The sequence below is a fragment of the Trachurus japonicus genome, chromosome 12 (assembly GCF_045865225.1).
Source record: "Trachurus japonicus isolate A0001 chromosome 12, Traja_1.0".
Lineage (NCBI taxonomy): Eukaryota > Metazoa > Chordata > Actinopteri > Carangiformes > Carangidae > Trachurus > Trachurus japonicus.
Genome location: NC_140918.1, coordinates 3,789,436 through 3,812,617, shown reverse-complemented (window position 1 = coordinate 3,812,617; position 23,182 = coordinate 3,789,436). Strand labels below are relative to the sequence as shown.

At 42.9% G+C, this 23,182-nt stretch overlaps 2 protein-coding genes across 2 annotated transcripts; both read left to right on the top strand.

Moving 5' to 3' along the window:
* The first annotated feature begins 3,995 nt into the window (after positions 1-3,995).
* On the top strand, positions 3,996-5,393 carry LOC146976863 (nuclear factor 7, brain-like). Its single transcript, XM_085792634.1, has one exon. The coding sequence runs from the start codon at positions 3,996-3,998 to the stop codon at positions 5,391-5,393; it is 1,398 nt and encodes a 465-aa protein (XP_085648760.1).
* A 7,369-nt stretch (positions 5,394-12,762) lies between these two features.
* Positions 12,763-14,244, top strand: LOC146976862 (E3 ubiquitin-protein ligase TRIM39-like). Its single transcript, XM_085792632.1, has one exon. It carries the CDS (start codon positions 12,763-12,765, stop codon positions 14,167-14,169), a length of 1,407 nt encoding a protein of 468 aa, XP_085648758.1. The 3' UTR covers positions 14,170-14,244.
* The last annotated feature ends 8,938 nt before the right edge of the window (positions 14,245-23,182 follow it).

Here is a 23,182-nt window from a genome sequence, read left to right as displayed (position 1 = left end):
ACAACTTCCTGTGAATGAGACCAGCTACAACACTGCTGCTTCAACCTGCTGACACTCCACACACTGAAGGTGAGTTTGACTAAAACCTGGACTCAGAGTCACAGTAAACTTCAGTCAAGTCAGTAGAGGAGGGAGGGGAGCCATGACTGACTCTACTTCCTGTCTGCTGTGTTTTCAGCTTCACTCACAGACTAAATGGCTTCCAGACCAGAGGAGGATCTCTGCTGTCCGGTCTGTACGGAGGTCTTCAGAGATCCTGTTCTTCTGTCCTGCAGCCACAGCTTCTGTAAAGACTGTCTGAAGAGCTGGTGGAGACAGAATCAAGATCGAGTGTGTCCAGTTTGTAAGAGAAGATCTTCAAGAGACCGACCACCTTGTAACTTGGCGTTGAAGAACCTGTGTGAGAGCTTCTTACAGCAGAGAGAGCAGAGATCTTCAGAGGCTCTCTGCAGTCTGCACTCTGAGAAACTCAAACTCTTCTGTCCGGACCATCAGCAGCCAATCTGTCTCGTCTGTCTCCATTCAGACACACACAAAAACCACAGAATCAAACCCATCGATGAAGCTGCTTCACAACTCAAGAAGGAACTTGAGGAAACTCTGGAGCCCTTGAAGAAGAAGTTAAAGGGTTTTGAAGAAGTTCAAGTGAAGTTTGGTCAAACAGCAGAACACATTAAGGTCCAGGCCCGACACACAGAGAGGCAGATTAAGGAGCAGTTTAAGAAGCTTCACCAGTTTCTAGAAGAGGAAGAGGAGGCCAGGATGGCTGTACTGAGGGAGGAAGAGGAGCAGAAGAGTCAGAGGATGAAGGAGAAGATGGAGGCTCTGAGCAGAGAGATAGCAGCTCTTTCACACACAGTCAGAGCCACAGAGGACGAGCTGAGAGCTGAAGACGTCTCATTCCTGCTCAACTACAAGGCTGCAGTGGAAAGAGTTCAGCAGCGCCCCCTGCTGGAGGATCCACAGCTGGACTCAGGAGCTCTGATAGACCAGGCCAAACACCTGGGCAACCTGAGCTTCAACATCTGGAACAAGATGAAGGACATGGTCTCCTACAGTCCTGTGGTTCTGGACACAAACACTGCTCATCCAGGACTCATCCTGTCTGAAGATCTGACCAGTGTGAGACATGGAGACAAACAGCAGCTTCCTGACAATCCAGAGAGGATTAATCATTTCTGCTCTGTCCTGGGCTCTGAAGGTTTTAACTCAGGGACTCACAGCTGGGATGTCCAGGTTGGAGACAGTATATTGTGGGGGCTGGGTGTGTTACCAGAGTCTGTGCAGAGAAGGGGAGACAATATGTGGTTTGGAATATGGATGTTATGTTTCAATGGACGTGAATACTCAGCAAAGTCACCATCAACTCCATGGACTGATCTCCCAGAGCAGAAGAAGTTCCAGAGGATCAGAGTGAATCTGGACTTGAACAGAGGAAAACTGTCGTTCTCTGATCCTGATACTAACACACACATACACACCTTCACACACACTTTCATTGAGAAGATTTTTCCATACATTCAGTCTTTTGATCTCCTCCCATTGAAGCTGTTACCAGTGAAGGTGTCAGTGACAGTGGAGCAGAGCAGTTAGAGATAAAGAGGACGATCATAGTTATAATGTTGTCTATTTCTTGAAGGGAAAAGTCATTGAATTGAACCTGTTAAACTGCACCTGTCCTCCTGCTGCCTCATTATTACACTTTTCATTTTGATCTATTTTTCATGTGTAAAATATTTTCAATCTTTTTTATCTTTATGATTCTTTGCACATTACATTTGTTATTATGACTTTGTGTGGAGTGATGAGTTTAAAAATGATAAATTACTTAACATTTGATTCTTCTTCTCCAGATGATAAAATGTCAAACAGTAAAAGTGATTCTTGTTTAATTACATATAAAGTTTGTATCTGTTCATATGAAATTATCTAAAATGTATTAACATGTCATTTGTGTGTGCGTGCGTGCGTGAACTTTGCATGAGAAGGCAAACAAGGACAAGTAATTAATATCAGATTTAAACACATTTAGTTGAATGACTCCAAAGGTTTCAACAATTTGATTTAATGAATAATGAGTTTTTCATAAAATCATATTTTCTGTTGTCATTAAACAAATTAAAACAAAAACTCAGAGTCTGACTTCAATGAAGAAAATATAATTAATTTAACTATATTAAATTAATTAATCATATATTGTTGTGTTTAGCTTGTGTTTATAACTTCACATCCTGACCAGCAGGTGTCGCTTTGTTCACAAGAAGCAACAGACAGTCAACATGAACTTTATACTAACACACACACACAAATACAGTTGTGTGTCTGTACCTGAGCTACATGTTCCTCCTCCACCTGTGGCTTCACTCCTGCTGTTCTGATGTTGTTGTCTATTGGCGCCACCTGCTGGTAGAAACGTGTCATTACGCTGGACTCTCTTCCACTCGAACAGCAGTGCAGATAAATGGTTCTGGGCATGAGAAGACCCTGAGGAAAACCCAGGACACGCTAGAGGGACTATGTCACTCGGTCGGCCCGTGAACGCCTTGGGATCCTCCTGGAAGAGCTGGAGGAAGAGTCTGGGGAGAGGGAAGTCTGGGTGTCCCTGCTCCGACTGCTGCCCCTGCGACCCGGACCCGGGTAAGAAGAAGGAACTGGATGGATGGATGTTCACTAACTGAACAGTAGAGAGGATCATCAGAAGAACCAGAACCAGAACCAGGACCAGAGAGAGGACCAGAACCAGGACCAGAACCGAGCTGATCTGTCCAACCCGTCTGCAGGGACACAGGTCCCGCCATCGGGTCTGTCCTTTCACCGATGCTTTTTAATATCTACATCTATGAGCTACCGGAGACAACATCAAAACGGTCTGGGTCTGCAGACGACCTAAGTATCATGATACAACAACCAACGTGAAGGCGGTGGAAGAGGATCTGAACCAGGACATGGTCACACTGGCTGCCTACCAGAACCAGGACCAGGACCAGAACCAGAACCAGGACCAGAACCAGGACATGGTCACACTGGCTGCCTACCAGAACCAGTACCAGGACCAGGACCAGGACAGGGTCACACTGGCTGCCTACCTCGGCAAGTGGCGCCTGCAGCTCAGCACTGGGAAGACAGTGTCGGCAGCATTCCTCCTCAATAACACGGAAGCCAACGGGGAGCTTGAGGTCTTCACAGACAACAACCGTTTGGAGTTCCAGCAGGCCCTGAAGTACCTCAGCGTACGCCTGGACAGGACGCCGTCATATCGAAGAAGTGAGGGCCAAAGTAACATCAAGGGTCTCGCTTATTGGCCGCCTTGCTGGCACAACCTGGGGTGCCTCTGCCAAGGTACTGCGTATCTCTACCCAAGCCCTCGTCTTCTCTGTAGCCTGGAGCAGATGCCCACATTCCAAGAAGGTTGATGCGGTCACTAACAGCGCCCTTCGTATTATAACAGGCTGCCAGTCCTCGCAGGAATAGCCCCAGCCGGTTTACAGTGAGAGGCTGCCACCCTTGCCCTGCCCAAGGAAAGCCCAGGAACACCACTGGCACATCCTGCATAACACCACGACAGCACACGAAAAGGCCCTTTTCAATATGAGGCACGAGCCTAGAACTGCTCCTCTACATTCACCTGGACCGACCTGTTCAACATTCAGTCACTTTTTAAAGCTCCGCCCCCTCACATGACTCACCTAAGATAAACCAAGGTCGTTATTAACAGAGAGGACAAAGTCTTTATTGGATTGGTCAGTCCCAGAGACGCAGACTGAAGAAGAGACGATCAGATTCAGCTTCAGACCAAACCAACAACTTCCTGTGAGTGAGTCCAGCTACAACACCGCTGCTTCAACCTGCTGACTCTCCACACACTGAAGGTGAGTTTGACTAAAACCTGGACTCAGAGTCACAGTAAACTTCAGTCAAGTCAGTAGAGGAGGGAGGGGAGCCATGACTGACTCTACTTCCTGTCTGCTGTGTTTTCAGCTTCACTCACAGACAAAATGGCTTCGAGATTAGAGGAGGATCTCTGCTGTCCGGTCTGTACGGAGGTCTTCAGAGATCCTGTTCTCCTGTCCTGCAGCCACAGCTTCTGTAAAGCCTGTCTGAAGAGCTGGTGGAGAGAGAAACAAGATCGACTGTGTCCAGTTTGTATGAGAAGATCTTCAAGAGAACATCCACCTGTTAACCTGGTGTTGAAGAACCTGTGTGAGAGCTTCTTACAGCAGAGAGAGCAGAGATCTTCAGAGGCTCTCTGCAGTCTGCACTCTGAGAAACTCAAACTCTTCTGTCTGGACCTTCAGCATCCAGTGTGTCTCATCTGCAGAGATTCAGACAAACACAACAACCACAGAATCAAACCCATCGATGAAGCTGCTCCACAACTCAAGAAGGAACTTGAGGAAACTCTGAAGCCCTTAAAGAAGAAGTTAAAGCGTTCTGGAGAAGTTCAAGTGGAGTTTGGTCAAACAGCAGAACACATTAAGGTCCAGGCCCGACACACAGAGAGGCAGATTAAGGAGCAGTTTAAGAAGCTTCACCAGTTTCTAGAAGAGGAAGAGGAGGCCAGGATGGCTGCACTGAGGGAGGAAGAGGAGCAGAAGAGTCAGAGGATGAAGGAGAAGATGGAGGCTCTGAGCAGAGAGATAGCAGCTCTTTCACACACAGTCAGAGCCACAGAGGACGAGCTGAGAGCTGAAGACGTCTCATTCCTGCTCAACTACAAGGCTGCAGTGGAAAGAGTCCAGCAGCGCCCCCTGCTGGAGGATCCACAGCTGGACTCAGGAGCTCTGATAGACCAGGCCAAACACCTGGGCAACCTGACCTTCAACATCTGGAACAAGATGAAGGACATGGTCTCCTACAGTCCTGCGGTTCTGGACACAAACACTGCTCATCCAGGACTCATCCTGTCTGAAGATCTGACCAGTGTGAGACGAGGAGACAAACAGCAGCTTCCTGACAATCCAGAGAGGTTTGATTCTTACCCCTCTGTCCTGGGCTCTGAGGGTTTTAACTCAGGGACTCACAGCTGGGATGTCCAGGTTGGAGACAATACAGGATGGACTCTGGGTGTGGTACCAGAGTCTGTGCAGAGGAAGGGAGACAATTTATGGTCTGGATTATGGATGATATGGTTCAGTGTAGGTAAATACGGAGCATGGTCACCATCAACTTCATGGACTGATCTCCAAGAGCAGAAGAAGCACCAGAGGATCAGAGTGAATCTGGACTTGAACAGAGGAAAACTGTCGTTCTCTGATCCTGATACTAACACACACATACACACCTTCACACACAGTTTCACTCAGAAAATGTTTCCATACATTAACATCAGTGATAAAGTCCCAGTGAAGTTGTTACCAGTGAAGGTGTCAGTGACAGTGGAGAAGAGCAGTTAGAGATAAAGAGGACGATCATATTTATCATGTTGTTTATTTCTTGAAGGGAAAAGTCATTGAATTGAACCTGTTAAACTGCACCTGTCCTCCTGCTGCCTCATTATTACACTTTTCCTTTTGATCTTCTTTTTTTCATTTGTAAAATATTTTCACTCTTTTTTATCTTTATGAGTCATTTCACATTACATTTGTTATTATGACTTTGTGTGGAGTGATGAGTTAACATTTAATTCTTCTTCTCCAGATGATAAAATATCAAACAGTAAAAGTGATTCTGGTTTAATTACATACGTGAAAAGTTTTTAATTGTTCATTTGAAATTGTCTAAAATGTATTAACATGTCAGTTCATCACAAAAGCTGAATGTACATTTGTTCCTGTTTTTCATCAACATAGTAAAATGTTGTCTTGACTTGGATTCATATTCAGCTTCGTTCTTTAACGTCTCCTGCATCTACACAACATCCGATTTTCTTTATCATTAGCAGCAGAGGTGGAGGAAGTTTTCTGAACAGATATAAGTACTGCACTGAATATTACTGAATATATCATCAGGAAAGTATTGGCTGATCAATCATGTCAGTGCTGAAGCATTTTGCTGTTGTCGTTGGTCAAAGTGGTTTAACAACTTGGTACAAGGCGATGGGTTGGGTCCGGGCTATTGTTTTGGCAAATTTAGACAATTCTGAGCAACAAACAAGACAATACGAAGACAAGACAGTTGACATTATAATGTTCATTTAGCACCAGTTGAAGCTCAAACCCACAACTTCTGCAACCAAAGACCATCGTCTATCGCTCTGAGCTAATTGACAAGTGGCAAGTCAACAGTGGCTTCACAAATTCAGTAAGACGTTCACTGTTGTGCAGTCAGATTTGAAACCAAAAAGAAAAAAAAATCAGTTATCAAGACATAAATCTGAAAATACACATATTACATCTACTGTAGACAGCATGGAGATGTTGGTAATTTGTTTTTTTAAAATGATTGATTTGCTCCACAAGTGAATAACCGATGTTTAAATATGCCATTGTTGCATTGACTCCAATTGTTCAATTGTTCTGACTGCAATTAGGTAAAGTTTCAAAGCTTTCAGAGCTTGTGTTATTGATCTACATGAATTTATGTCTTAACTCTCACACACACATGACACGGAATGACAAGGAAAAGTGTACAGTAGATAAACTTTTTTTCTTACATCCCTATGCACAACAGAAATATATTTATTCATTAAAAAACACACGAAAAGGCCCTTTTCAATAGGAGGCACAAGCCTAGAACTGCTCCTCTACATTCACCTGCACAGACCTGTTCAACATTCAGTCACTTCTTAAAGCCCCCCCCCCCCCTCACATGACTCACCTGAGATAAACCAGGAAACAGTTTGTTCCTCTTCAGTCCCAGAGCCGCAGACTGGAGAAGAGACGATCAGATTCAGCTTCAGACCGAACCAACAACTTCCTGTGAGTGAGTCCAGCTACAACACTGCTGCTTCAACCTGCTGACTCTCCACACACTGAAGGTGAGTTTGACTAAAACCTGGACTCAGAGTCTCAGTAAACTTCAGTCAAGTCAGTAGAGGAGGGAGGGGAGCCATGACTGACTCTACTTCCTGTCTGCTGTGTTTTCAGCTTCACTCACAGACTAAATGGCTTCCAGACCAGAGGAGGATTTCTACTGTTCGGTCTGTAAGGAGGTCTTCAGAGATCCTGTCGTTCTGTCCTGCAGCCACAGCTTCTGTAAAGACTGTCTGAAGAGCTGGTGGAAGGAGAAACAAGATCCACTGTGTCCAGTTTGTAAGAGAAGATCTTCAAGAGAACATCCACCTAATAACCTGGCGTTGAAGAACCTGTGTGAGAGCTTCTTACAGCAGAGAGAGCAGAGATCTTCAGAGGCTCTCTGCAGTCTGCACTCTGAGAAACTCAAACTCTTCTGTCTGGACCATCAGCAGCCAGTGTGTCTCATCTGTCTGCATTCACAAACACACAAAAACCACCGAATCAGTCCCATCGATGAAGCTGCTTCACAACTCAAGAAGGAACTTGAGGAAACTCTGAAGCCCTTAAAGAAGAAGTTAAAGGGTTTTGAAGATGTTCAAGTGAAGTTTGATCAAACAGCAGAACACATTAAGGTCCAGGCCCGACACACAGAGAGGCAGATTAAGGAGCAGTTTAAGAAGCTTCACCAGTTTCTAGAAGAGGAAGAGGAGGCCAGGATGGCTGCACTGAGGGAGGAAGAGGAGCAGAAGAGTCAGAGGATGAAGGAGAAGATGGAGGCTCTGAGCAGAGAGATAGCAGCTCTTTCACACACAGTCAGAGCCACAGAGGACGAGCTGAGAGCTGAAGACGTCTCATTCCTGCTCAACTACAAGGCTGCAGTGGAAAGAGTCCAGCAGCGCCCCCTGCTGGAGGATCCACAGCTGGACTCAGGAGCTCTGATAGACCAGGCCAAACACCTGGGCAACCTGACCTTCAACATCTGGAACAAGATGAAGGACATGGTCTCCTACAGTCCTGTGGTTCTGGATCCAAACACTGCTGGTCCAGGACTCATCCTGTCTGAAGATCTGACCAGTGTGAGAGCAGGAGACAAACAGCAGCTTCCTGACAATCCAGAGAGGATTGATACTTGGTCGGTCCTGGGCTCTGAGGGTTTTAACTCAGGGACTCACAGCTGGGATGTCCAGGTTGGAGACAATACACAATGGGGACTGGGTGTGTTAACAGAGTCTGTGCAGAGGAAGGGAGACGAGATGTTGTATGGATTATGGATGTTATGGTTCGATGGAGATAAATACTCAGCATATTCACCATCAACTCTATGGACTGTTCTCCCAGAGCAGAAGAAGTTCCAGAGGATCAGAGTGAATCTGGACTTGAACAGAGGAAAACTGTCGTTCTCTGATCCTAATACTAACACACACATACACACCTTCACACAAACTTTCACTCAGAAGATGTTTCCATACGTTAACACTAGTAAGAACATCCCATTGAAGCTGTTACCAGTGAAGGTGTCAGTGAGAGTGGAGCAGAGCAGTTAGAGATAAAGAGGACGATCATATTTATCATGTTGCTTAATGTTTTAAGGGAAAAGTCTTTTTTTTTTTTTTTTTTTAAAGTGGCTGGTTAGTGGTCAAGGCTGTGAACATTAAATCCTGTTTTTTTTCCCCCACACTTGCTGCCCTCTGATGGCCGTCATGTTTTCTGTCAGTGTATTGGTCGTCTAGTGTTGCTGTTGCTTTTTGTGCATGGTTTTTAGTGTGATTAGTGTTTATGTTTTGCTTGTTTGTGACCTGCTAGTTTGTTATTGTGCCTTGTGTATTTGTTTTGTTTTATTTTGTTTTGTTGATGTTGATGTTGCTGCTGCTGCTTAATGTTGCTGTTTTGTCTGCAGCGCCTATACTGTTTGAGTTGAGTTTGTTAGTTTGTGTATGGATGGACTTTTGCTTAGTTCTGTCTTTTAACCACTATTAAGATTTAGTTTTCTAATCATTGAATGTATTATTTGTATGTCAATAATTACGTTATTCTATTCTTTTCTCGGGTGACTTTTAACACCAGTCCAGGGACAATGTAAAATAGCCTTTTGGCTAATTCTAGCATGTTTACGTTTGTTTAAATGTTTTTATTAACATGCATTGTCCCTTACGGAAGCCGAGAACGGCCACGTCCATAATATTTTTTTTATTATCGTTTTCTCGTGATAACGACTTATTATTTCGTTATCTCGAGATAACAAAGTCCGTTTTCTCGTGATAACGAATTAATTTATTTCGTTATCTCGAGATAACAAAGACCGTTTTCTCGTGATAACGAAATAATCATAGAATGTGTCGTTGACATGGTTGCCTAGCAACATGTTTCCCCGGTGCAATCGCTTCTGTTTACGGGGTTAATATAATCAAAGACGGTTTATATAATACATCCATGGTAGCAGCTGGTTAGCCGCTGTATGTTCGTAGCAGGAGGCTACTAAAGCGAGTCTGTTGGAAACACTACACATCTACAGATCTAACGTAACAGAAGAGATGTTTTTCGTGGGATAATTGCCCAAAACCATGTGTAGAACTCAAATCAGTGAGCTGATTAATGTGATCACATCATCCTGATTTCAGCCTTCAAGAGCTGCCACTAACGTTAGTCTGCTCTGAGGAGCTGTCAACAATGAAGTACCGGTAAGTTACACTTAACGTTAGTTTGTTTACTGAGCTGGGCTACAGGTTAGCATAAACACATGAGAGTTGACTACGTTATGGCAGCTTCAGCTAAGGTAATGTTAGCTAGTTGCTGCTCAGATAAAGCTCATGAACACTGCTGTCTTGCCAAATTAACATTAGCCTACATGTCAGTGGTCGCAGGCAACAGGTGTCTGATGGTTGGAGATAAGGTTGTGATTTCTGACAGCAGCAGCAGCCAGTAGCTAACGTTAGCTTAGCTGAAACAGGATAGATGGGACCACCGGCCGGTAGCCCCTTAAATAAACCCAGCACAGTGACGTTATACAAACTAACGTGTAACTTACTGGTAAGTTATTGTTGACAGCTGGTGTGGACAATAATCACACCAGTGAGTAGGCTAGAGTAGAAAAGTTAACTGCCCCATGCTCGAGCTGAACAGTAGCCTTCTGTTGCTAGGCAACCATGTCAACGACACATTCTATGATTATTTCGTTATCACGAGAAAACGGTCTTTGTTATCTCGAGATAACGAAATAAATTAATTCGTTATCACGAGAAAACGGACTTTGTTATCTCGAGATAACGAAATAATAAGTCGTTATCACGAGAAAACGGTAATAAAAAAAATGTATACGGACCTGGCCGTTCTCGGCTTCCGTAGTCCCTGATTCTTAAAGGACAATTCCGGTCGAATTCAACACGGGGGTGTATTTTCATATCATTTTAGGTCTAAAAGAATGAATCTGAAGATTTTCAGTTTAATCGCTCCTGTTTTGCGGTTGTTGCGTCTGTCCGCGCATCGCCACGGCAGCAATGAATGGGAGTGGATGTAAGTTCCGCTGTTTAGGCTGTTTACAGCCCTCAAAGCCGCAATTTTTTTCCACAGACAGAGTTAGATGGCTACTCAAACATGCACCGAGAAGTTTATTTACTTCAAGCAAGTCGACATGTTTGTAAAACTAGATCTAATTCAAAGTCTCCCGGAGTCTCGCGCGAGCCCGAAGTTGCAGTGCTGGTGTATTCAGGCGCAGTAGGAGCTACCGCTTGTGTCATAAACACAGGAATATCAACTCTTTACTTGCTTGAAGTGTACATTTTTTTCCACAGACAGCGTCAGGTGGCTAATCAAACATGCGCCGAGAAGTTTTTTTTACTTGAAGCAAGTCAAGAGTTGATATTCCTGTGTTTATGACACAACGGTAGCTTTTCCCACTGCTCCTGAACACACCGCGCACGGCAACTGGGTCTCGCGCGAGACTCCGGGAGACTTTGAATTAGATCTAGTTTTACAAACATGTCGGCTTGCTTGAAGTAAATAAACTTCTCGGTGCATGTTTGAGTAGCCATCTGACGCTGTCTGTGGAAAAAAATTGCGGCTTTGAGGGCTGGAAACAGCCTAAACAGCGGAACTTACATCCACTCCCATTCATTGCTGCCGTGGCGATGCGCGGACATACGCAGCTACCGCAAAACAGGAGCGATTAAACTGAAAATCTTCAGATTCATTCTTTTAGACCTAAAATGATATGAAAATACACCCCCGTGTTGAATTCGACCGGAATTGTCCTTTAAACCTTAAATAAATTAAATAAAATAATAGAATTGAACCTGTTAAACTGCACCTGTCCTCCTGCTGCTTCATTATTACACTTTTCCTTTTTATCTACTTTTCATGTGTAAAATATTTTCACTCTTTTTTTTATCTTTATGAGTCATTTCACATTACATTTGTTATTATGACTTTGTGTGGAGTGATGAGTTAAAAAATTGTACATTACTTAACATTTGATTCTTCTTCTCCAGATGATAAAATGTCCAACAGTAAAAGTGATTCTGGTTTAATAACATGTGTGAAAAGTTTGTATCTGTTCATATGAAATGATAAAATGTATTCATGTCAGTTCATCACAAAAGCTGAATGTACATTTGTTCCTGTTTTTCATCAACATAGTAAAATGTTGTCCTGACTTGTATTCATATTCAGCTTCGTTCTTTAACGTCTCCTGCATCTACACAACATCCCATTCTCTTTATTATTAGCAGCTGAGGTGGAGGAAGTTCTCTGAACAGATATAAGTACTGCACTGAATATTACTGAATATATCATCAGGAAAGTATTGGCTGATCAATCATGTCAGTGCTGAAGCATTTTGCTGTTGTCGTTGGTCAAAGTGGTTTAACAACTTGGTACAAGGCGATGGGTTGGGTCCGGGCTATTGTTTTGGCAAATTTAGACAATTCTGAGCAACAAACAAGAGAATAGGAAGACAAGACAGTTGACATTATAATGTTCATTTAGCACCAGTTGAAGCTCAAACCCACATCTTCTGCAACCAAAGACCATCGTCTATCACTCTGAGCTAATTGACAAGTGGCAACTCAACAGTGGCTTCATAAACTGAGTAAGCCAATCAATGTCGTTCAGGCAGATTTGAAACCAAAAAAATTCAGTTATCAAGACAAAAATCTAAAAACACACGTATTGCATCTAGACAGCATGGAGATGTTGGTTATTTGTTTTTAAAAATGATTGATTTGCTCCACAAGTGAATAACCGATGTTTAAATATGCCATTGTTACATTGACTCCAATTGTTCAATTGTTCTGACCACAATTATGTCAAATTTCAAAGCTTTCAGAGCTTGTGTTATTAATCTACATGAGTTTATATGTTTTAACTCCCACACACACGACACAGAATGACAAGGAAATGTTTACAGTAGATAAACTTTTTTTCTTACATCCCTATGCACAACAGAAATATATTTATTCATTAAAAAACACAAGAAAAGGCCCTTTTCAATAGGAGGCACGAGCCTAGAACTGCTCCTCTACATTCACCTGCACAGACCTGTTCAACATTCAGTCACTTCTTAAAGCTCCGCCCGCTCATATGACTCACCTGAGATAAACCAGGAAACAGTTTGTTCCTCCTCAGTCCCAGAGCCGCAGACTGAAGAAGAGACGATCAGATTCAGCTTCAGACCAAACCAACAACTTCCTGTGAGTGAGTCCAGCTACAACACTGCTGCTTCAACCTGCTGACTCTCCACACACTGAAGGTGAGTTTGACTAAAACCTGGACTCAGAGTCTCAGTAAACTTCAGTCAAGTCAGTAGAGGAGGGAGGGGAGCTATGACTGACTCTACTTCCTGTCTGCTGTGTTTTCAGCTTCACTCACAGACTCAATGGCTTCCAGACTAGAGGAGGATCTCTGCTGTCCGGTCTGTACGGAGGTCTTCAGAGATCCTGTTCTTCTGACCTGCAGCCACAGCTTCTGTAAAAACTGTCTGAAGAGCTGGTGGAGAGAGAAACAAGATCCACTGTGTCCAGTTTGTAAGAGAAGATCTTCAAGAGAACAACCACCTGTTAACCTGGTGTTGAAGAACCTGTGTGAGAGCTTCTTACAGCAGAGAGAGCAGAGATCTTCAGAGGATCTCTGCAGTCTGCACTCTGAGAAACTCAAACTCTTCTGTCTGGACCATCAGCAGCCAGTGTGTCTCATCTGCAGAGATTCAGACAAACACACCAAACACAGAATCAGACCCATCGATGAAGCTGCTTCACAACTCAAGAAGGAACTTGAGGAAACTCTGGAGCCCTTAAAGAAGAAGTTAAAGGGTTTTGAAGAAGTTCAAGTGAAGTTTGATCAAACAGCAGAACACATTAAGGTCCAGGCCCGACACACAGAGAGGCAGATTAAGGAGCAGTTTAAGAAGCTTCACCAGTTTCTAGAAGAGGAAGAGGAGGCCAGGATGGCTGCACTGAGGGAGGAAGAGGAGCAGAAGAGTCAGAGGATGAAGGAGAAGATGGAGGCTCTGAGCAGAGAGATAGCAGCTCTTTCACACACAGTCAGAGCCACAGAGGACGAGCTGAGAGCTGAAGACGTCTCATTCCTGCTCAACTACAAGGCTGCAGTGGAAAGAGTCCAGCAGCGACCCCTGCTGGAGGATCCACAGCTGGACTCAGGAGCTCTGATAGACCAGGCCAAACACCTGGGCAACCTGACCTTCAACATCTGGAACAAGATGAAGGACATGGTCTCCTACAGTCCTGTGGTTCTGGACCCAAACACTGCTCATCCAGAACTCATCCTGTCTGAAGATCTGACCAGTGGGAGACGAGGAGATGAACAGCAGCTTCCTGACAATCCAGAGAGGATTGATGTTCCTTTTTACCCCCCTGTCCTGGGCTCTGAGGGTTTTAACTCAGGGACTCACAGCTGGGATGTCCAGGTTGGAGACAACACAAATTGGGAACTGGGTGTGTTACCAGAGTCTGTGCAGAGGAAGGGAGACAACATACTGTCTGAATCATGGAGGTTATCGTTCTATGTAGATAAATACTCAGCACATTCACCATCAACTCAAGCATGGACTGATCTTCCAGAGCAGAAGAAGTTCCAGAGGATCAGAGTGAATCTGGACTTGAACAGAGGAAAACTGTCGTTCTCTGATCCTGATACTAACACACACATACACACCTTCACACACACTTTCACTCAGAAGATGTTTCCATACATTTACACTTTTGATAAACTCCCATTGAAGCTGTTACCAGTGAAGGTGTCAGTGACAGTGGAGAAGAGCAGTTAGAGATAAAGAGGACGATTATATTTATGTTGTTTATTTCTTGAAGGGAAAAGTCAGTGAATTGAACCTGTTAAACTGCACCTGTCCTCCTGCTGCCTCATTATTACACTTTTCATGTGTAAAATATTGTCACTCTTTTTTATCTTTATGAGTCATTTCACATTACATTTGTTTTTATGACTTTGTGTGGAGTGATGAGTTTAAAAATTATACATTACTTAACATTTGATTCTTCTTCTTCAGATGATAAAATGTTTAAACAGTGAAAGTGATTCTTGTTTGATTACATGTGTGAAAAGTTTGTATCTGTTCATATGAAATGATCTAAAATGTATCAACATGTCTTTTCATCACAAGAGCTGAATGTTCATTTATTCCTGTTTTTCATCAACATAATAAAATGTTGTCTTGACTTGGATTCATATTCAGCTCCGTCTTTAACGTCTCCTCATCTACACAACATCACATTCTCTTTATCATTAGCAGCAGAGGTGAAGGAAGTTCTCTGTACAGGTATAACTACTGCACTGAATATTACTGAATATATCATCAGGAAAGTATTGTCTTATCAATCATGTCAGTGCTGAAGCATTTTACTGTTGTCGTTGGTCAAAGTGGTTTAACAATTTGGTACAAGGCTTCAACTAGTGATTATAGCTGCTCAGCGATGGGTTGGGTCCGGGCTATTTTTTTGGCAAATATGTTGAATGCATGACATATGAACAGATACATTAGGGATAGAGTTTGATGGTACAATTATTGCCCGAGCAAAAATGGCTTTTGCTTTCACACAATTATTACGTGTAATTTATTTCCCCAAAATATGGATGTATAAAATAACATGAGCATCTGGAATCTGAGGTTTTATTGTATTTTCCCCACCAATGTTCTTTATTGTTGTCTTTTAAACAGTCGCTCCCTTCCACACAAAGAATACATGAAAATAATACGTAAAAGTAACTAAAAAAGTGTATCTCTTTATATACTGTATATATAGGTCGGTATATGTCACACCCATCAAGATATTCACACCCAAGTTTTTCTAACAAGTAAAGCAACTTGCTGACCACAATTATATCAAGTTTCAAAGCTGTCAGAGCTTGGGTTATTAATGTGCATGAGTTTATATGTCTTAACTCCCACACACACATGACACGGTTTTACAAGGTAAATGTGTAGTACAGTAGATAACCTTTGTTTCTTACTTCCCTATGCACAACAGTAATTTATTTATTTATCAAAAAACACACAAAAAGGTCCTTTTCAATATGAGGCATGTGCCCAGAACTGCTCCTCTACATTCACCTGGACTAACCTGTTCTTCATTCAGTCACTTTTCAAAGCTCCGCCCCCTCACATGACTCACCTGAGATAAACCAGGAAACAGTGCAGTGGACTTTGTCAGTCCCAGAGACGCAGACTGAAGAAGAGACGATCAGATTCAGCTTCAGACCAAACCAACAACTTCCTGTGAGTGAGTCCAGCTACAACACCGCTGCTTCAACCTGCTGACACTCCACACACTGAAGGTGAGTTTGACTAAAACCTGGACTCAGAGTCACAGTAAACTTCTACCCAGGGGGCAAAATCCCAGTTTTTTGGAAAACAGACACGGAGTGTTGTAAAAGGTTTGACACCAGAAATTATATCTAGGAACTTCAAGGATTAAAACCTGGGTGGACAACCCGGTCAACTAGCTGCTGGAAAGCTACAGGGGCTAAAACCCCTCTTCTTGGGTAATTTTGCTGGCAAGAGTATGTAAATGCAAATATTTAGGTACTACAATGGCATAAATAGTCATACAACTCTAGAATTTGGCAGAGAGTATCTTGACACATAGGGAGAGGCATGAAAAAAAGATTCTGGGGTTTGTTGCAACTCAATTTTAAGATATCACCCTCAACATCCCAAAAAAGACAAAAAACAAAGTACTGTTCGCCTGACAAATTCTCATGAAAATTATGATTTTTCAGCACTTTATGGAGAATATTTATGCCTGACATGTACATAGAAAATTCCCTTTATTCATAAGCTTCCATTTGAGTCCAAGATAGCCTTTCTATCTCAGAAGCCCCACTTGCTGTGGCCGACGGTCTTCTCTATCTATCTGTTCACTTTGGGGAGACCAGAAATAGAATGGTTTCTGATCAGACCAGTTAACATGTAGTTTTTCACAATAGGTGTTGCATTGTTTGGAGACAGCCTGTAGCTTTCCAGTAGCTAGTAGAAAGGCTATCTTGGACTCAAATGGAAGCTTATGAATTAAGGAAGTTTTCTATACATGTTAGGCTTTCTTTTTTGGGATGTTGAGGGTGATATCTTAAAATTGAGTTGCAACAAACCCCAGAATCTTTGTTTCATGCCTCCCCCTATGTGTCAAGATACTCTCTGCCAAATGTTATAGTTGTATGACTATTTATGCCATTGTAGTACCTAAATATTTGCATTTACATAATTTCACCAGGAAAATTACCCAAGAAAGGGGTTTTGGCCCCTGTAGCTTTCCAGCAGCTAGTTGACCGGGTTGTCCACCCAGGTTTTAATCCTTGAAGTTCCTAGATATCATTTCTGGTGTCAAACCTTTTACAACGCTCTGTGTCTGTTTTTTTGCTTTGCCCCCTGGGTATTCAGTCAAGTCAGTAGAGGAGGGAGGGGAGCCATGACTGACTCTACTTCCTGTCTGCTGTGTTTTCAGCTTCACTCACAGACTAAATGGCTTCCAGACCAGAGGAGGATCTCTACTGCCCGGTCTGTACCGAGGTCTGCAGAGATTCAGAAACACACACCAACCATAGAATCAAACCCATCGATGAAGCTTCTTCAGACCTCAAGAAGGAACTTGAGGAAACTCTGGAGCCCTTAAAGAAGAAGTTAAAGGGTTTTGAAGAAGTTCAAGTGAAGTTTGGTCAAACAGCAGAACACATTAAGGTCCAGGCCCGACACACAAAGAGGCAGATTAAGGAGCAGTTTAAGAAGCTTCACCAGTTTCTAGAAGAGGAAGAGGAGGCCAGGATGGCTGCACTGAGGGAGGAAGAGGAGCAGAAGAGTCAGAGGATGAAGGAGAAGATGGAGGCTCTGAGCAGAGAGATAGCAGCTCTTTCACACACAGTCAGAGCCACAGAGGACGAGCTGAGAGCTGAAGACGTCTCATTCCTGCTCAACTACAAGGCTGCAGTGGAAAGAGCCCAGCAGCGCCCCCTGCTGGAGGATCCACAGCTGGACTCAGGAGCTCTGATAGACCAGGCCAAACACCTGGGCAACCTGAGCTTCAACATCTGGAACAAGATGAAGGACATGGTCTCCTACAGTCCTGTGGTTCTGGACCCAAACACTGCTGGTCTACGACTCATCCTGTCTGAAGATCTGACCAGTGTGAGAGGAGGAGATGAACAGCAGCTTCCTGACAATCCAGAGAGGTTTGATACTTACTGCTCTGTCCTGGGCTCTGAGGGTTTTAACTCAGGGACTCACAGCTGGGATGTCCATGTTGGAGACAATACAAACTGGAGACTGGGTGTGTTAACAGAGTCTGTGCAGAGGAATGGAGACAACATAGGGTCTGGATTATGGGTGTTATGGTTCAATGGATATAAATACAGAGCAAAGTCACCATCAGCCCCAGACATTGTTCTCCCAGAGCAGAAGAAGTTCCAGAGGATCAGAGTGAATCTGGACTTGAACAGAGGAAAACTGTCGTTCTCTGATCCTGATACTAACACACACATACACACCTTCACACACACTTTCACTCAGAAGATGTTTCCAGACATTTACACTTTTGATAAACTCCCCTTGAAGCTGTTACCAGTGAAGGTGTCAGTGACAGTGGAGCAGAGCAGTTAGAGATAAAGAGGACGATTATATTTATAATGTTGTTTATTTCTTGAAGGGAAAAGTCAGTGAATTGAACCTGTTAAACTGCACCTGTCCTCCTGCTGCCTCATTATTACACTTTTTATCTACTTTTCATGTGTAAAATATTTTCACTCTTTTTTATCTTTATGAGTCATTTCACATTACATTTGTTATTATGACTTTGTGTGGAGTGATGAGTTTAAAAATTATACATTACTTAACATTTGATTCTTCTTCTCCAGATGATAAAATGTCAAACAGTAAAAGTGATTCTGGTTTAATTACATATGTGAAAAGTTTGTATCTGTTCATATGAAATGATCTAAAATGTATCAACATGTCAGTTAATCACAAAAGCTGAATGTACATTCGTCAACAACATAATAAAATGTTGTCTTGACTTGGATTCATATTCATCTTCGTCTTTAACGTCTCCTGCATTTACACAACATCACATTCTCTTTCTAATTAGCAGCAGAGATGGAGGAAGTTCTCTGCACAGGTATAAGTACTGCACTTAATTTATATTCAGGAAAGTATTGGCTGATCAATCATGTCAGTGCTGAAGCATTTTACTGTTGTCGTTGGTCAAAGTGGTTTAACAACTTGGTACATGGCTCAACTAATGATCGTAGCTGCTGCACAGCGATAGGTCGGGTCCGGGCTATTTTTTGGCAAATTTATACAATTCTAAATTTACATGTAACACTTATGAGGGATTTCACAATACCAGGACTTCTGGATTAGTGTATCAGATAGGTTCGACTACTGGAGCACCGTGGAATGTGAGAATGAGATTCAGGAGGCAAAGGTTTAAATGTAAAAGTAATGCCGGCTTTAAGTTAGAAAAAATGAATTGAATAGAATAGAGTAAACAGATAAATAGATAAACATATAGATAGATAAATAAATAGTTAAAACAATCCAAACAAAATTCCCTGACAAAAACAATTAAATAGATATTACATACAATAATATCAGGTGAGTATCTAATTTAGCTAAATATTCTGATTTGGGTGCACCCTAATAATCTGAATTGTTTTCAACAAAAGGTCCAAGAAAAGCCAAAAGGTGAGTGTAGGTCCAGTGTTCCAGGAATGGAGAAAATGTAAGTCTGGGGAATTGAGTGTAGGGGGAATTGTGTGACAGGGATGAGTGTGAGGGTGTGGCAGATGCTGGGCCTACCATACCACAGAGTGTAGCATGACCTGTCCGGTGACCACGGGATATCTGGGGTTCACTTCACTCTACGTCAAGTGGGTGGCTCCATCGCGTCACTTCACTGGAAGGTCCAAACTAACAAAACAAAATCCAAAAGATTAAAAAAAAAAAAAACCTGACCTTTCAAAAGACGGGGTCAGAGAAATAGCATCAGTTATTCAGTAATACAGTTCGTCATTCACAGTTACCATGGCAACAAAACAATGAGCAATATTGCACATCTTGGTCAAACTGTTCCTTGTAAATAACAATTTTAACAGCTATATTCAGTATAATACAATCATGAACTAATTTAAGTGTAAAATAAAACAAAATAATTCATTAAAACTAATAATTATGCTCACCGGTCTCTGTGTTCGGCGGGAACTGGCACAAAATGGCGCTGGTACCCGGTATAGCCGCAGGGGTTCTAAATAAAAAAAGTAAACTAATAAACAAATGTACTTTCGGTAACATTACAAGGGAACACATAGTTTGTGGAATATGCCTTTACCTTGCTGCTGAAAGCAGAGGAGGGGGGAGTTGTCCACACACAGACCAGTGTTGCCAGGTGTACGATAATTATCGTATTTGTACGATAATTTGGCCCTCTGTACGATGTACGATCAATAATCCCAAAAAAGGCCAAATGTACGATAATTTGACCATTTCGTGAATGTGTGGTTGTAATCAGCCTGCCGCAACTATCTGCCGGATTTTTTTTGTGAACCCTGAAGGCATCTGTTCCCATGTGACAAGTTTCCAGCCAATCACGAGTGACGTTCATACGTTTGTCTCAGAAAAACGAGCATGATTGGCTGAATGGTCAGCTGCGCCCGCCCCATGAGGCGTTCAGGTCGGGTCCAGAAGTCAAGCGAGCGAAATTCAAAACAGAAGAAAGCAGGGAAAATGAAATGAGAGCCCCTGAAGGAGACAGTAAGGCCCTTGCACAGTTGTTGTTGTGTTTTTGTCCGAAACCGCCGCACGTTTATTCGACATCATGTCATGTTGATCGTGACTCTGAAATTTCGTTCGTCCATCCGTCCGTCCTTCCGTGTGTGTGTGTGTGTGTGTGTGTGTGTGCGTGCGCGCGCGCCTGCCAGCCGCTGTTAAGGATCAAATTGGTTGTCGTTTTTAATGTGTGGCTTCAGGAGAGCTAAAAATCTACCACCACTAAAATAAACTGTGTGATCATAATTAGGTTTATTTGCTCTTGACGTCCTTTAAGGATTGGATGACCAAACATTTTATTTTTCTCGACTAGTTAGCATGGATGTATGGTTAAAGGAGGGGGGGTGATGTGGTGCCGTAAATCCATTCCGTACTGACGTTACAAAGCCGCGAGTGCCTGTAGGACGCTATTATACACAAGAGTGACTATAGTGCATCAGCATATTTGACTATAGTGCATCAATAGGCTTGTTATTTTGGTTATAAAAGGTGTACGATAATTTCCCTCAAAATACGATAATTTTATGCCTCTGGTACGATAATCCTACATTTCCCACCTGGCAACGCTGACACAGACACACAGACGAGAGCTGGGAACGACAGCTAAGGCTAGCAGACGAGCTAACGGTAAGAGCCAACAGCAGTAACGGCTACAAACATTAGCCGGTGAGCTAATGGTAGTTAAGATTTTTTTTTTTAAATCAACAGCTTTATTTAAAAGAAGTTGACAGGTACAGTAATGGTAGTTAAGAGCCAACAGCAGTAACGGCTACAAACATTAGCCGGTGAGCTAATGGTAGTTAAAAGCCAACAGTAGTAACGGCTACAAACGTTAGCAGACGAGCTAACGGTAGTTAAGAGCCAACAGCAGTAACGGCTAATGGCAGTAACGGCTAAAAACAACAGCCGTTACCACACCTACCGTATCATTAACTCGCTTTCTGTTGCTTTTTTTTTTTTTTTTTTTCAGCAAACACTCCCCGGCAGCTCATTTACCTTCAGTAGACTCATTGACTTCATTGAATTCATCGTTTTCTTCCTTTCTTTCAATTCTCACTTGGCTCACTTCTCAAAACTCTGCTCCAACTTGATGCTGTCTGTGACTGACACACACACACAACACCCTCGAAACAAACCGGTGGGCGGGGCTTAACTGTGTATACAGTTCTCTGATTGGCCAATCTGACCTGCTGCATTCAGGGGACAGAAAACATGGGAAAATTCGATACTGGACGAGAACATTATGCAGTTTTCTTATTCAACTAAACGATTAATAATACATTCATTTCCGTTTCTTTTCTTTTCTAATTTATTTATATAGCCTAATATATTAAAGGCCCCATGGCATGAAAAATGTGATTTTGGTTATTTTTTCGTGCTTGGGGAGGTCTCTGAGCCACGTATACTTCCCCATGCATCAAACTGGTCATAAACGGAGAAACACACACCGCCCATTTGTAGGAACATTCTGTTTAAGACGAGCGGATAGCACTTCCTCCTTTCTGTGATGTCACACACAAGGCAACTCCGCCCACCGTGACCAGTTGGTTTTTTTTTCAATTTTTATGAATGCAGCTTAGGTTTCAGTTACTTGCCTGTGATTGGCCCGACCACATGCCACTCAAAAGCAGTCAGCCAATCAGAGGAGAGGTTCTCATTCTCTCTTCTGATTGGCCAAATGACCTGTGCCTGCTAGAGCTCCAGAAAGAGGCAACAGAAAGGGGCAGTAGAAACGATATATCAGCAGATCACAGGTACTCAAAACCAATGATACATCTTGTTAGGGATATCAGCAGGTAAATAAACCCAGAGAAAAGTGCACAGCATGAGGCCTTTAAAGGGGTTACACTGAGCAACAAACAAGAGAATACGAAGACAAGACAGTTGACATTATAATGTTCATTTTGCACCAGTTGAAGCTCAAGCCCATAACTTCTGCAACCAAATGCCGTCGTCTATCACTCTGAGATAATTGGCAAGTGGCAATTCAACCGTGGCTTCATAAATTGAGTAAAACATTCACTGTCGTGCAGGCAGATTTGAAACCAAAAATATCCAGTTATCATGACAAAAATCTGAAAATACACATATTGCATCTAGTAATTTGTTTTTTAAAAGGATTAATTTGCTCCATAAAGGCATAGTTCAACATTTTTGGCAAATTGGTAATCCCTATAGTCATAGCAGTAGGTTCGTTACCTTTAATTGTCGGTGCAAGCTATTTTTAGAACGGCGGAGCAGAGCCGTTAGCTGCTCAGAGCTACGCTACGGAGGCTCATGGGATTTCTTGGTTTCCCTCATCAAACTCGTCAAATACACAATCCAACAACTCCACAACGCTCTGGTGGACAAGTTGTGACCTGCACATTCAGAAACCTGCAGTGAAGAGTTACATCAGAGGCCCCTCCCTTCCCCCACCTGCTGCAGGAGGAGCTCGCTGTCCAATGGGGAAGTGAGTTTATTTTTTGCTGCTTCCTGCAAAAACACACGTCCACTGAGTCAGACAGAGATCAAATATATGACACACACACATTATCGTGGGAATCGAACAAAGTCAAAAATAGCATCAAATGTGTCTGTGACATCACAACAGAGGAGATCTGTGGTCTGATCGGATGTGAGCGACTGCACCTGAACACATCATGAACCATCAGGTGATACCTCCTCCTCTTCTTCCTCTCCTTCCTCTCTGCTTTTTGTGCACAACAAACATGAATAATCCCACACACACACAAGCACACACTCTCTCTCACTCTCTCTCACACACACACACGCCCCCAATTCCAATCCGCCCCCTAAAGACTCAAGCCCTGAACCCTCACTGACTAAAGTGACGTCAGCTCTAAGTGACAGAGTGTGAGAGTCTGTGAGGGTCCAGATGCTGTAAACATGAATGGAACAGCACTTACACACTCTCACGACACGTTACCTTGACAACAAAATGTTTTTAACTCTGCCCTTGGACCGATAAATTTACTGTACTTTCAATACGCACAAGGTGTGCGAGGGA